Source organism: Pseudorca crassidens, chromosome 21, assembly GCF_039906515.1.
Source record: "Pseudorca crassidens isolate mPseCra1 chromosome 21, mPseCra1.hap1, whole genome shotgun sequence".
Lineage (NCBI taxonomy): Eukaryota > Metazoa > Chordata > Mammalia > Artiodactyla > Delphinidae > Pseudorca > Pseudorca crassidens.
The window spans coordinates 24,189,932-24,206,003 of record NC_090316.1 but is presented as its reverse complement, the minus strand read 5'-3'; the positions used below and the strand labels follow the sequence as shown (position 1 = coordinate 24,206,003).

Genomic DNA, 16,072 nt, shown 5'->3' with positions numbered 1-16,072 from the left:
CATGTTACTAGAAAAGAGGCTCTAGAGCAGTGGCCTAATAGCCATGCTTTAAAAGAACACAGTAGACGACAGTGTGCAAGATTACCTGAACTGGTGATTTTTTTTCTTGTAGATTTGGTCGAACGCTTCTAAAACCTTTTGCTGCAAGAGAGGAATATGTAGCATCTCCATTCAGTGTCTCTTGATTTCGATCATTGTAACATCTCCAAGCTTTTATTAAGGGAAAGCAAATCGGATACAAAAATATCTACATTCACTTTTAACATTTTTTAAATAGAATTTATTTTTTATTTCCAAAATGGAAGTTTTCTTCTTTCTTTCTTAAAAGTTTAATATACATAAATGTATATGCAGTTTAAGTTTACGGTAGGATTAACAATGTGGCTATAAATATGTTTTTAAAAAAACTCACAACAAATGTAGTGGTTATTCAGAACAGTTTTTTTTTGTACCTGAGTCCGGTGACTGAGAATCACGCCCTAAAAGAAAAAGAAACGTTGAAATGAATACTCCGGTAAAAGAAACGAACAGTCGCGTAAAGATCATCTGGCCAAGAGCTACATGTATTTTTTGGCAAACGTTATCTCAGTTCTAAAACTCTGGGTACGTCAAATAAACTAATGGAAGTTTGTGCATTTATTTTTACTCCAATTAGAATGTAATTCATTAAATATCTATAATATATAATTAACACATATATCAAACACTGATTTTTCCCTCAGTAATATTGCAGCCATTCAATTTTATCTTATTATTGCTTAAGCTGGATGAATTTCTAAATATCAACTTAAAGGGTCAAATGGTTTGTAAACAATGAATGCTTCTCCCAGCAGTGAATCAAACCACCAGATCCTTAGCTTTCAATGCCATTGATTTTTTTGTAGTTTGCGGGGTTTTTTACCTTAAGAAAGTGTAAATACCCTACCATATTATGTGATATTTTCAAATTATTCTCTAGACTTTGAATTTTCTTTTTATTGCCATTTGAGTCATTTTATATTCAATTCTGAAAGAGCTGTTACAAGACATTCCATTGTCTTGCAGGAAGCATTTCAGTACTAATAAATTGCTTTTGATAATGCAGTTGGGAAGTGGCTCAATGACATGTTTACTCTCAGTTTTATTGGAATTATACATTCAAGTATCTCCTATAACTTATGAACAATTTTAGGTAATCAATTTATGTTGCTTGGCTCTATTATAACACATGGCCAACTTCACCTAGAATCATAAAGTCTTAATTTTGGAAAGGATCTTAGGGGTCATTCAGCTTAACCTTCTGTCCAGGTCCTAGATTCCTTCTGCATGTTCCCTGAAACCATTATTAATTGCTGTTATTTCAATGCCTAATAGAACATGAAAGTTGCGTGTAAAAAGGACTCTCTGTTTTCTGTCTAATGCTTAAGGAATAGTTATTTTGAAATCTAAATACATAAATTTGGAATGATAAACATTAGTTGAGAAATACAAGACTTTGATTTTTAGATAAAATATTTATAATAGATTCTTTCCAAATCAAAAGAAGAAAAATAAGTGTGAATTGGTACAGAGTGCATTAGAATGACTCCAGCTTAGGTGAGTTAGAGGAGACTAATAAATCTTCATTCTTTATGATAGTTGCTAATTTAGTATGGACTTATCTCCAGTGAACTCAAAATCAGAGTAATAAAATGGGTACCATGAAGTAAAAATAACTTTGAAAAGTTATACATGAAATATTTATTAGACTTTACTTCTAGGATTTGATGGAAGCAGAAATGATTGAAATTCTCAAGCACTTAAATGATGATGAGGATGCTCTATAAAGAAAGCAAACACAGTGTAGCAATACAGAGTGATCAGAGGTCTGCTTTGGGGCACCCAAGGAGAGCGATTTAATAACCACCTGGGGGCCACATACCGTTTGTGGACAAGGAACAAGTTTTGGGATTCGGGGATGTGGCAATGAAAAGAGAAACAGCATTAATAATAATTATTATTACTTATAGTGTAATTATTTGCTTGAGAATAGGGAGTTAATTTTACTCTTGGTTTGATAAAACTGAGCTTATAAACAAGGGTACGTGCTGGGGATAGATGTGATAGAAGCCAAATGCTTGGAGGTGTGAGAGGTGTAGACTTGGTGAGGAAGAGGAGGGTATATTGAGCAGACTTGAAGGACACTTGAAATAAACTTCCTGTAATTGACAGTTTGTAGAGGGCCAGTTTTGTTTCTTCTTACTGGCCACCATATTGGAGGTTATGGAACCTTCAGTGGGATAAACATTAGGTGCAAGAATCAGAGGATAGTCACTCTAGGCTCAACTAGGGTCTATCCCTTTCCCCTCTTACCAGGCCCAAGTATCTCCAAATGAAACTGTACCTATGCTACAGGAAATATGAGATATTAATAATGGTGAGCTCTATGGAAAAGCCCTGCTTTACACCGTAGACACAAGTGTGTAGAATTATGAGAAAGGAGAAAGGATAAAAATGGCCATGGATCAAAACTTCAGGACAAAACCGTATTTTAATGAAGCTTACATTAATGATTAAAATCCTAGATCCATGTCAAGTAAAGAGAATAAAGTTTTTTTTTAAGGGTTGATAAATGACTTGGCAAGTGCATGGAGAAAATGGTTTTGATCAATATCATGAACATTATTCATGACCATTCACTTGTGAAAAACACAGAACTAGAATTCTAGGGATCAGAGCCCTTAATTTCTAGTATTCTTTAGTGGGAAGTCATTGCTTCTTTGAAAATTTAAGAATGAGGAAATGGGACAGATTTATTGTTCCCTGGCTGCTCCGCATGTGAAAATCAAGAGTCTTTGAGAACTAAGGACTATAACTGCTCTTCACTCTTACAATGAGCACTCCCTGCGTCCTGGCAGAAGGTAGGGAACACCTGTCAGAGAAGTTGTCAAGGCCTTCCTGGCTTGGTGTCGGGCATTGGACTTGACGTCCTTAGAGGTCCTTTCCAACTTTATGATTCCAATACATGAATTGTCCATTGGGACTCTACTTCTTGTAAAAGCAAAAGAGAAAGACAGGCTGATTTAGTGGACAAATAGTTGATGACTAGCAGCTCATGTTGACTCTCTCATCTGGGAGGAGAGATTGGGAAGGTTAGACTCTTTTGTGGAGGTAGTCTAACAGCCTCTACTTAAAGGCTGTTCTATTTTAACAATATTTAAAGAAGTAAATATTTATTAATCTTTCTTTGATTCACAAAAAGACTGTCAAATAAGTTCTTATTATGAAGGCTACCGTATAATGTGAGTGGGCATACAAAGAGGCTGATTTCTTTCTTCAAAATGTAATTAAAACTTCTTTTAAAAGGGGCTCATACCTTACATGTCTAATTAATACAGAAGAGACCTATTTTTAATGTAACAATTAAATCCAAAATTGAGGGGACCTCATTCTCTAGAACTCTTACTCCTATTTGATATAATGGGAGTGATACGAAATTTAAAATGGTCCAGAGCGACTACTAACTTTTATTACTGAAGATTATTTTATATTCCCAAAGTATTTAACATTTTCTAATATTTTGACTCTGAAGCATTAAATATATTATATTAAGTTGAGTGATATGAAATTACTAATCTTCTAGCTTTGACTCTCCAAAATGGCAGTCTCTAGCTCAACCTAATAGTATTCTTTCTGTGGTTACTTTTATAAATAACAACAGTATGGCATTTTTGAAGCATTGCCATGTTCCCTAGCATGTGCCTTAATGGTCCACATCTGAGTAGCTTGGGCTAGAATTTTACTTGGCTGAAATGTCAGTAATATTCATGGTATACACATTCCAACTACCTGATGTCCCTGGACTTCATTTTATTTACTTTCTTATTTCTCTTCATTCTCATTTCCCTCAGGTGTCCAATGTAAACACATTTGTAGTTTTTCTAACATTTTTCATGCTCACATACACATGAACAAACATGTACAAATACATATATAAAGAGAATTTTTTTCAAACCAAAATGAGATCATACTACATACATTGCAATGCAATTTACATTGTTTTAAAAAATGTAATATATTATGGAACCACCTGGCTTCGTATTTAAACTTAGACATTGAAATCTATTTATGGATTGGAGGTGGTGGGCAGGAGTGGGATTCTCCACATGGAAGTTTGTTTTTTTCCCTCAACGAAGCTGGGTAGTTTAGGATCAAGTGGCTTTAAAGCTAAGGACATCCTGACTATTTAATTAACGACTAAATGTATGTGTGTAAAAGACACTAATATGCACCGTGAGAATTAGAATTATTTAAACACTCTTCATCCCTTTCCCACTTCTGCTCCAAAAGCCATGAATATTATAAAGAAAAAAAACCAAGGAACCCTCAACTAACCAACCAACAATCAAACCAACCAACCAACTAACCAGTCACCAAAACATATGGGTGTATTTCAGGGTCTAGAGAGGCCAGGGTGGAAGTCATGAGAGATTATCTATTATAAAGAGACTCACTTTAGTGAATGCTGAAATATCACACCCCCAGTTACTTTCTAGAGTATATTTATACTTGTGGGTGCCTGTTAGTCTTAATCGGACCAAGATGTTTAAAAATATATATTAGAAGGTTCTCTGCTTATTGGATTAAAGGAAGGTTTAAAGTCTCTTTCAAAACTAATATTCTATCATTATATTTGCAACCTTTGGTATAGAAGCAAATTAATAAAGATTCAGTTTCCTGCAAATCCCACTTCCTGACCCTCTGTGTCCCCAGCCCCCAACAATTTTTAGGTAAAAAACAACAAAAGCACCTGTGAGTTATCTTAATTAAATATTATGTTCCTTTAGTTCATGCGATGCAAAAACTTCAATAGTTATTAACACTTGCATTTACTTAACACATTTTTGGCAAGTGACTGTTGTTTTTAATTAGATTTTTAAAATGTTTTCTACAAGATATCAGTTTCCTTTGGCTTCTTTATTTTTAGAGCAAAACAGTCATAAGGGATAGGAGCTATTCTTGAGACAAGAAAAATAAGAACTTGTGGGGCATTAGAAAGGTATTTACAGCCACTTTCATCATCCAAACAGGATAATTCTGGAAAGAAAGAAAGGTCAGAGAAAGGCATTCAAGTATGACATTCTGTGAGTTAGTGGTATTATACCTGCAGCCAATAGGTTTGGAGAACTTTGAACTCTCTTCACAGATGTTAATGTAACAGACATGGCAGCACGTTTGCGAGCACACCCACCGCTATCTGGAAGCAAAAAAATGATATAGCAGAGGCCACAGCAAAGGATAAAGCACATGCAGTATCATGCATTTTCAGTGAAATGTGGCAGACATCCATGAGAAAGATGGTCAGAACTAGTAACCATGGAATACATCTGCAGAATTTACACCCACCCCAAACTAAAACAAAACAAAACAGAAGAAAAAGCCAGGGGTCTGTCTTAGAAATAGATGCCAATGATTTAATAAAAAATCAGATTTTATACTTAACATTTTATGGGTTTTCTTTAAATAACACACAGCTATAGAATTCAACTTTGTTTACACCATTTAAATTCAACTATTAAATTTACAAGCAGTGTAACTAGCTTTTAGAGTTATGAATAACCTGTATTTCAGGATTAAGAGCTATGGTATAACATACTTTTGTATCCATCATATAGGTTTTACTGTATTCTAGCTATTATGATTCCTGCAAACAGCTTGAAGAACCTCTTGAAGTAAAAGTTGTTAGCTGTTATAGGTATAATATATTTGATACATAAGATTCATAAAGAAAAACAAATGGTGTTATGGCAATACTGTGTCTTCCCATGGTTATTATTAGTTATGGGAATAATTTGCCTAATTGAAATAAAAAACAATGTTGATATATACAGTACTGAAATGACCATGTTTTTAAAAATTAGTTTTTGTACTTCTGAAACATATGTATATGATCTATATATTTTCACTTATGCAAATCACAACATGAAGCAAAATAAGTGAAAATTCATCAGCTATTTTAATATGATTTGAGAAGTTTAGCATAACAAGACTTCTAAAATTGGAAGGTTAATGTTCTATTTACGAACAGATTCCAATTCCATTCCCACATTCCTTTTTATTTGGAATGTGCAATAAATAGTTTTGCTCATTCCCCTGCAACCAAAAGAACTTAAATTTAATTCTCTTTGAAAGTTGTAACAAGAAGATGAATTCTTTAACCACCAATATTAAACATAATTAATATATACTGCTGCATGCTAGTCTTATATATTATTTTTCTTTATTTCTTAAGGAGTGTATCCACTTTGTTTATTGGATGTGAGAGAATTTAAGAGTGCTTGAAAGTATGATTTGGACTAATTGTTGGTAAAATCACAAGTAGTAAGGTCAGCAGACCTTAAAATTGATAGAATGATTCTCATGTCAAAATATAATTTCTTAAATATTGATATATGCTTAAAATAACAATTTCATAAGCAGATAATAATTAAAACAGAAAAATGACTTGAAACAACATACGAAAGTAAATCAAAGACCAAATACAGAAAGACATAAATGGTAGAAACATACAACAAAATGTATCTTCAGGAGAGGCACCGCTAGGATTTTAGCAATCTCCGCAAACTGAAAATAGCTACGAGGGATGAGTGTTTCTGATAAAATGCAGGTAATATAATTGAATATGCAGTATATAGCAGCTATCAATGTCTAAAAGGGTTAAGTAGTCCAGGGTGTTGAAAGTGTAAATGGAAAGCTCTCTAAGAGATTTAATTTTCTAGTTCTTTTAATTTTGAACATCTGAAAACAAGCAGAGATGCAAAGGGAAAATTTCAGAATGAGGAGACCCAAGGTCACTGGTTAAACCTTTGGTTTCCAGAACTCTGTGTTGAGCACCCACCTCAGTGGATTCACAAGGGTTTGGGGACACAGTTCACATTTTTGAGGAAAACACAGCGATATCTATCAGACTGCATACACCACTGTCCTGAGGTAGTTCCCAGTTTCAACATGAGAGGTCGTGTTATCTTCCTGTAAATGATGTCACATCTTTGTAAAGCTGGGTTTTTGGTGATTGCTGTGATGGAAAGCAAGTGCCCTGTGAAAGTAACCTGGACCAGTAACTGGGAGTGGTGACGTACAATCTAATTCCAAGTCTGAGAAGTTTTGTAGCATCCAATATGCACAGACATCCCAATAACAAGTAACTGTGGTTATAAAGAATGAGATAAAATGATTATTTTTCAGTTGAAGTATATTATTTTTTCAGATTGCTTCCGAGTTGATAGAACATGAGTACTTACTAAGTTGTTTGCACCTAACTACTTAATAAATACAACTGTTAGGTACTTCTTTTGGCTTGAGAGTGTGGTGGAAAATTACTGAGCTATCTTGGCACCGTAAACCAAGAAAGTGTGGGAACCTCTGGGTTAAGTAATTTTTGTATTCTAGGTAACTCTAAGAACTAGATAAAATGACTGGAGAATTTGTCTTTATTAACAGGTTAATAAAGAGCTTAATTTGAAAAGTTGAGGCATTTGTGAAATTGCTGGAACAGAGAAATCTATTATATTCTGTTTCTACTTATTGTGTCGATACTTTCTGCTAGTTATTGAAGATACCTTTAAGATCACAAAATGAGGGTGCTGTCTTACATACTTAGGTCATCCCAAAGAATCCTAATGCTACCGTTACCTTCACACTCATTAATGACCTGCACACTCTTCCAGGCAGCAGCAAGACTCTCAGTAGCTGTTTCTACTGCTGGAAAACACTCACAGGAGTAAACCACATACAGTGAATCATTTGATGTCTTATTCTCTTTCCTCCATAGCTAAGATTTTCTTTAGAAAATAGTGGATCGAAAATTCCAAGAGTACAAATATACAAAACATGCTGTTTTGTGTATTTTTATACATTATTTAGATACTTTAGTATGAAAAATGTATCACAGTTCCCTTGGCTCGTTTATTATGTATTTGACTAAAAACAAAGAGCTGCTTTAAAAGAATCTTTTTTTTAAACATTAGTGACTGAACATTGAAATAGTAATATATCCCTTTAATGATTGATAGGTATTTAAATAATGAAGACCCATTTTATTTATTGGATACTTAGGAACTAATTTCTACTTCATTTTGAGATACAGTGACAATGCTTTTTTCAACTTCCTACAGTATTATTTATATATATTTTCAAAATTGATATGTTTTTATAGCAACATTATAGTATTTTAACATTTTAAACAAAGGGTTCCAGTCACTTCTAATTAATTATGTATGCATGTTTGAATATCATCTTTTATATGCATACATAGATGTATAAATTCAGTCATATAATCAAAATATCTATGCAAATTAGCGTTCCATATAAAGCCCAGCTTATTCCTTTTAATGAGAGGATGTTTAGAGGGTTATATTCATGCTGCTGTAACAGTAACTTGGCTCAAGTACCCTAGAGAACTAAACAAATTTACAAATTTCTATTTGCCTACTTTGTTATTATGGACTGAATTCTATGAATGGGAAGGTTAATTACTAAATGCATTGTAATGAATATGGCATATTTAGTATAATCACATATTATACCTCTGTCATAATAGGGTTATAATAAATAGGAAAATCAGACTCCACAAAATGAAGGATATTGGGAAGTTATGTTCAACTTAGGTCTGCAGGAAAATGCTGTAGAACAGTAAGTAAATATAACTTTCTCCTGTGCACGTCCTGCTGGAGTGATTTTGCAGTTTCACAGTATGACTTACCATAGCTCAGCTGTGGGCTCTCTATTCTATTTGCTTTCTTCAATCACTTTTCCCTAATAATATTTTCCTTTCATTTCCCATGTATAATTCTGTCATCTCCAGTTGTCCAAATGACTTTTCTTGGTTCATTTCCAGGGTTATAATTTCTCTTGATTTCTAAGCCTTCCTTGTATATTTCAACTGTTTCCAATATCCTCATCTTGCCTGGTGCTCTACACACCTACGGGCTGACCGCATCTTCAGGGGCCAGCCGACCTCGAATTATCTGAGGTCGGTACGGCAGGTTTCTGCTAAGGGGCAGCCGCAGAATCATGTTCAATAGTGCATGTCTCTACACTTGATCTAGGGATTAGATATTGGTTTTCACCAGTGGTTGTTAATCCTCCCTTGAGGCATTTTGATAACAAGAGACAGCAAAAAGGCAACCAGCTTGACATGAGAAAAATGTCTTCCACTATCCTTTCTCCTTTGCTGTGGAGTGACGGCACTAAAAGAACTTTCCAGTGATCACTTGTGGATAGGAAGAGCTATTTTTAAAATACAAGTTACAAAATTTCAGTGAGACAGTTGTTTTCCAGAATTATTCAACCCTGAATATAAAAATTTCAGGGGTAGAGGAAGGTGAAAACATAAGCTAAAATGCTTATATTATGGGAAAAAAATCATATGTATCAAGCAAGTATCACAAACATTTTTACAGTTAATCTGTATACAGCACAAGAGTTCAGAGCATCCCTGTTATTAAGCTATTTGGAGATACTGTTCCCACATCAAAAAATATAATGCTTAAGACTAGGTGTATTGTGTCTGTGGATTAATTAAGCTGATTTCCTGTGAAGCTTTGGCACTCTATCTACGGTCGCTGTCAACATAAAATGTTTACAGAACGGGGGATTTTAAATATTTTCTACTAGAGCAACTTGCCTATGAATTTAACCTATTTTAAGTGAGAGATTTCAAATGTATGCATTGAATGGCATGCTACCTCTTGCTAGGGTTTACAGGAGTTAATGTCATGATGTGATTACAGAGAAAGGGAGTAAGAATATACAGCAAAACGGAAAAGTCTACTTTTGATAGCTATAAGATTAAAACACAAAAACAAAGAAATCAAGTAATGAATTTAGACTATCTAAGAAACTCAGTATCACATTTAGGATCAGCAGAGGGCTAAACTAATGATTTAGGGCCAAGATGATATTTAGAGAGCAAGGCTGAAGAGTTTAGAACTAACAGAGACAGCATACCTGTGTTCATTTTGACCTTGGAGGGTTTGTTATTAAAGTCTTCAGTTTTCCTGTAGAAAAAAAATGATGTATTAATTTGTTCACTAGCATGGGGAACAAAATATCATGAAAGAGTGTTTTTGTTTTTGTTCTGTTTTGGTGTACCTGTGAGTTAATATCACATGATCATTAGTCTTATTTAAATTAGAGTTTAATAAGGTGGCCAGGGCTTCCCTGGTGGCGCAGTGGTTGAGAGTCCGCCTGCTGATGCAGGGGACGCGGGTTCGTGCCCCGGTCCGGGAAGATCCCACCTGCCGCGGAGCGGCTGGGCCTGTGAGCCATGGCCGCTGAGCCTGCATGTCCGGAGCCTGTGCTCCACAGCGGGAGGGGCCGCAGCGGTGAGAGGCCCACATACTGCAAAAATAAATAAATAAATAAATTTTTAAAAATTAAAAAAAAATAAGGTGGCCAGAATTTATAATTCTATTCAAGTTAAACTTCATTTATTATTGGTCTTATTATCCTAAGCATAAACTTATGATTTTGTTTAATGGTGACCATTAATGGATGAAAATGGGGTTTTCATTGTTAAAAATTAAATTGCTTTCATAAATATTTATAATAACAGTTTTTGTTCTCTAAGCCAGAAAGGATCACTGGTTGTTAAGCGTCCTCTTCCAGAATTTTAATAAGCACTCTGGTACTTTGAAATCATTACCTTACATTATTCAATTTATTATATTCAATTTGTTATAGAGTTAATTTACTACCAGGGAGTGTTTAATGTATTTAATATGTATGTTGAGCAAATAGTCAAAGAAGATAAGATTCATATATTTTTACAAAGATGCAAGAAATAAATGATTACTACAAAACCCACTTCTGTTTCAGTATCAGATATGGTGGTTTTTCCCATTGAAGTGTTTGCTGTATAACAACTGAGATTAATTCATTAGAAATGGTTGGGAAAATGGTGCTTGTTGTAGAAAAACATTTTTTAATATTTGTATTATTTCTTGACGTGTGAGATGACTTAGTTCTTTCCCTGGCGTATTCTCTTAGCCCACTTTTAGAGTTTCTTATTTATCCATACCCTACAAACAAAGAGAAAGGATAGGCTCTTCAGGAAGCAGTTCTTTTAAGAGGAAGAGCTCTCTGAAAGATGTTTAACCCTGGCCACTTTGCCTTGGCTCCTGAGTAGGGCCTGTTGTTAATGAACGTGAACTTCCCCTGCACCACACATTCAGTTTCCATGTGCATTAGCACTCTAACATCCGATAGTTAAAACAATTTTTATCTATACCTCATGGATGAGTAGGGATAGGGTTGAAATGAAATCATCTGTCATGACCTGTCAAGAAAGACCTTCAGTAAATAAGTTTTTCTTCATTCTCTGAAAAGAGCACCAAATGAGCTTCCTGGCTTTCTTGTGTTTGCCTGTCGGGGTTCTGGCCCTGTCCTCTTTTCTGACCATTTCTCCGGTCCTCATATGTTCTACTCTAGCCATCATTCATCATTTTCTTTCAACATGGCCATCGAAGTTCACCTCTTATAGAAAGCCTGGTTCTATTTAGTACTAATGTGAAATTCTAATAATAAAATTAAAGTATTCAATTGGGAAGACTGGACAGCTACATCAAAAGAATCAAACTGGACTACTTGCTCACACCGTGCACAACAATAAATTCAAAATGGATTAAAGACTTAAATGTAAGACCTGAAACCATAAAACTTCTAGAAGAAAATAGAGGCAGTATGCTCTTTGACACTGGCCTTCATAATATTTTTTTTGGATATGTCTCCTCAGGCAAGGGAAACAAAAGCAAAAATAAACAAATGGGACTACATCAAACTAAAAGCTTTTGCACAGCAAAGGAAACTATCAGCAAAACATAAAGACTGCCTACCAAATGGGAGAAGATATTTGCAAACAATTTATCTGATAAGGGGTTAATATCCAAAATATACAAAGAATTCATACAACTTAACATCAAAAAAAAGCAAACAACCCAATTAAGAACGGGCAGAGGATTTGAATAGGCATTTTTCCAAAGAAGACATACAGATGGCCAACAGGCACGTGAAAAGATGCACAACATCACTAATCATCAGGCAAATGCAAATCAAAACCACAATGAGATATCACCTCACACCTGTCAGAATAATTATTATCAAAAAGACAACAAATAACGAGTGTTGGCAAGGATGTGGAGAAAAGAGTATACCCTCCTGCAGTATTGGTGAGAACGTAAATTGTTGCAGCCGCTATGGAAAAGAGTATGGAGATTCCTCAGAAAATTAAAAATAGAACTACCGTTAAGATCCAGCAATTCCACTCCAGGGTATTTATCCAAAGAAAACAAAAGCACTAATTAGTAAAGATATACACACTCCTATGTTCGTTGCAGCATTATTTACAATAGCTAAGATATGGAAGCCAACCAAGCACCCATCCATACATTAATAGATAAAGAAGATGTGGTATATATGTACAATGCAATATTACTCAGCCATAAAAAAGAATGAAATCTTGCCATTTGTGACAATGTGGGTGGAACTAGAGGGTATAAGTGAAGTAAGTCAGGCAGAGAGACACAAATACTGTATGATTTCACTTATATGTGGAATCTAAAAAACAAAACAGGGAATTCCCTGGCGGTCCATGGTTAGGACTCTGCACTTTCACTGCCAAGGGCGTGGGTTCAGTCTCTGGTCAGGGAACTAAGATCCCACAAGCTGTGCAACATGGCCAAAAAAAATTTTTTTTAATAATTTAAAAAACCAAAACAAATGAGCAAACATAACAAAACAGAAACAATCACAGATACAGAGAACAAACAGGTGGTTGTCAAAGGGGAGGGGGGGTTGGGGGAAGAGAGAAATAGGTGAGGAAGATTCAGAGGTACAGACTTCCAAGCTGCAAAGTAAAGATGTCACAGGTATGAAGTGTACAGTGTGGGGAATATAGTTAATAATTATGTAATATCTTTGTATGGTGACAGATAGTAACTAGACTTAATGTCATGATCATTTAGAAATGTATAGAAATATCGAATCACTATGTTGTGTAACAGAAACTGACATAGTGTTGTAGGTCACCTATACCTCAAAAACAAACAAATGAACAAACAGACTCATAGAAAAAGAGATCAGATTTGTGGTTGCCAGAGGCAGGGAGTAGGGGGAGGGGGAACTGGATGAAGGAAGTCAAAAAGTACAAACTTCCAGTTACAAGATAAATAAGTACTAGGGATGTAATGTACAACATGATAAATATAATTAACACTGCTTTATGTTATATATGAAAGCTGTTGAGAGAAAATCCTAAGATTTATCATCACATTGAAAAATATATTATTTTCTGTTTCTTTAATTTTGTATCTCTATGAGATGATGGATGTTCACTAACTTATTTTGGTCATCATTTCACGATGTAAGTCAAATCATTATGCTGTTTACCTTAAACTTATACAAGTGCTGTATGTCAATTATATCTCAATAAACTGGAAAAAAGTTATTTAAACCTACAAAAATTTTTAAATGTGAACACCAGCTAATTATAATGATACCTTCTACCCCAGGGTAGGGGGAGAAATGGGGAAATAAAATAGCATGGAAAAAAATACACATAAACGATATGAGATGTATATATGAACCAAGAAGAGAAGGATTTTATCTTTTTTACACCTAGATTGAATTACTAATACCCGGTACTCAATAAATACTAAAACAATGAGCATATAGAATGGATAAAATCACAGTACTGATGTTCATCCCAATTTATATTTTAGAGCTATAAACTGAAAACAACACAGATGACATCCTCATTATGTAGTGTTTTGGTATCACCTGATTGTGTATAGTGTTACATTCTTGCCCATCCACCCTGGAAGGACACTGCAGCAGTGTAGGAGAAGCAGGGCAGGAGTAATGTGTACAGTTGCCACATCTAGGACTGAGAGAATTACCACAATGTTACACTGAATTTTACGGTAAAATTTCACAGGCCAATTGACATTAAATAGTGAATGAAGGAAACTTTATTATGATGAGTTTTATCTCTTATTTTTCAGCTGGTATAAATAAAGAGGCACATTTCTATTTTCTTTTTCAGAATATAAAAATAAATGTGGTACATAGCTAAGTATGTAGCCTTAATACCTAATGTACCCTACTTGGTAGCCTTAATACCGCCTGGATTGAAGGGATGCCAATGAAGTCAGGGAAGAAGGCAGTGGTCAGTGCAGGAGCCTTGAGAAAACTCCATCAGATGTATTTATTTTAATGTCTCAGGAGCAAAACTCCTAATACGTTAACCTTAAATGGACAAAATAAATGGAAAAGTAAAGCCTCGGGGGATGTCTGTGACCACGGCTGAGGCAACTGCTAAAACAAGAAGGAATAAACAAGTCTCCAGAAAAATGAGGACTGTAAAGACATTTCCCAAATTCTATTTATCACTCCTTTTCAAAACACTTGATGTTTAAAACTGCTTTAAGTTTTAAAACTGAATGACAAAGACAGTGTTTGAGCTGGAACAATACTGATTGATAAAGAAAACATCAAACAGAAGGAAAGTTAACTCTCAGAACACAAAACCTGCTACTCTAATAATGTTTTTATACCAAGTTAGGGAACTAATAATCAGCATTTGTTGTTTGAATTCAAATGCCGATATTTACAAAATATCTGACACTGAAAAAAGTAAAATTGGATTAACGGGAACAAAGAAAGGCGCCACAAATCCTTGAGCTTTTCATCTTTAAAGTGATGTATCCTGTTACTTATAAATGTAACACGTGAGGTTTTTTAGCTTCGCATTGTTTTAGATGTCAAAATGTGAAATGACTAACTTCCTAATCAGGCAAGACATTTTCCAAGTTTTAAAAGAAAAGCCACAGTGATTGAGCTCTGCAGAAGAACCCGAAACCGAAGGCTTCTTGGGTGACTAATAAAAATGCATGATTCTATTTCCATTATTTGTACTAAAGCCATTAACAAGTCCACAACTGAGAACTCTCTTTAGACAGTTTGAACTAAAGCGAATCTAATCTCTTTTGTTCTGTTCTGAAAAAGTGTCTTTGATTGTACTTACATAACAAGCACAGATTATTCTGGAAAGCATCAAATTCCTGGAGTGTTTGCACGCTACTAGGAGAGACAGTATTTCAAGTATTCTCTTAAATTGGAATTGAACCAGGTCCAAGACTATGAAAACTGACCATAAAATGCAGACTACCTTGAACCTCAGCAGAGGATCCACAGAGCAAAAACTATCTGTACATTAGAGTATCAAAATGGTATTCAACAGGTGGAGCAGAGATGTATTTACTTAAGTTCAGTTCTTGCTGAAGTTTTTATATAAAAGGCAACATTATATGTATCCAATTTGTGTGTAGCAATGGATTTGTTTTTCTCATAGGTCAGAGTAGGGCTCTTTCCCAATATGCATTGGCAGTAGATTGTGCTGGTTGTTCATGCATGGATAAGACATGATTTGGTGGCTATGAATTTCAGTGATCAGATATCTCTCTCTCTTTTTTTTTTTTTATGGATCAGAGTCGGCTTTATTTCCAACATGCGTATGACAACAGGTTGGGTAATTTAAGTTTTGAATGAGGATCCCAAGATGTTTGATTGTTCATTCATGGGCAACAACATGACTTTGTGCCCATAATCTTGTAATTCTGCTTGAAATCTTTTGCTTATGAGGCATCCCATTCTGAAGAGGACCAGAGGCAAATTCCCTCCTCAATTTTGGCCAAGAATTCCGTGTTAGTCATTTTGTTTTTGTAGACTTGATTTTAAGCACCAAGGCCAGCCATACAACTATAGGACTACATTTTAGCTCGGCTAATGTGAGGAGTTTAAGATTGGAGCCCAAAAGATCTTCCATGGAATAATTTTAATCCAGTAAATTGCTAGGTTATTCTAAAATTGTTCTATTCACAATTCATATATAATTCAGAAAAAAGGACTCACAGATAGTCAAAGTGGTGGGAAAACATTGAGGATGTTAGATTTCTTAGAGATATTTTAAACACAAGAATAAAAGTACGGTGCATATTAATTTTATGCACCAGATTTTAGCCTGAATTTACTTTGAAATGGTATATGTACCACTCTT

The 16,072-nt window shown here is 34.8% G+C and overlaps 1 protein-coding gene across 18 annotated transcripts in view; it reads right to left on the bottom strand.

Annotated features, from left to right (window-relative positions):
• The window catches only part of SORBS2 (sorbin and SH3 domain containing 2), a 138,032-nt gene that overhangs the window by 85,433 nt on the left and 36,527 nt on the right, over window positions 1-16,072 (bottom strand). For 13 of the 18 annotated variants that reach the window (XM_067721625.1, XM_067721627.1, XM_067721642.1 and 10 more), the window contains 4 exons: window positions 9,967-10,016; window positions 5,123-5,215; window positions 453-479; window positions 86-210 (listed from right to left, as the gene is read on the bottom strand). In XM_067721625.1, the coding sequence (XP_067577726.1) occupies window positions 86-210; window positions 453-479; window positions 5,123-5,215; window positions 9,967-9,976 (255 nt within the window). In that variant the 5' untranslated portion in view covers window positions 9,977-10,016. Of the gene's footprint in view, window positions 1-85; window positions 211-452; window positions 480-5,122; window positions 5,216-9,966; window positions 10,017-16,072 lie in introns of those variants that run through there. The other 5 variants (XM_067721624.1, XM_067721631.1, XM_067721645.1 and 2 more) reach the window with 2 other exon arrangements.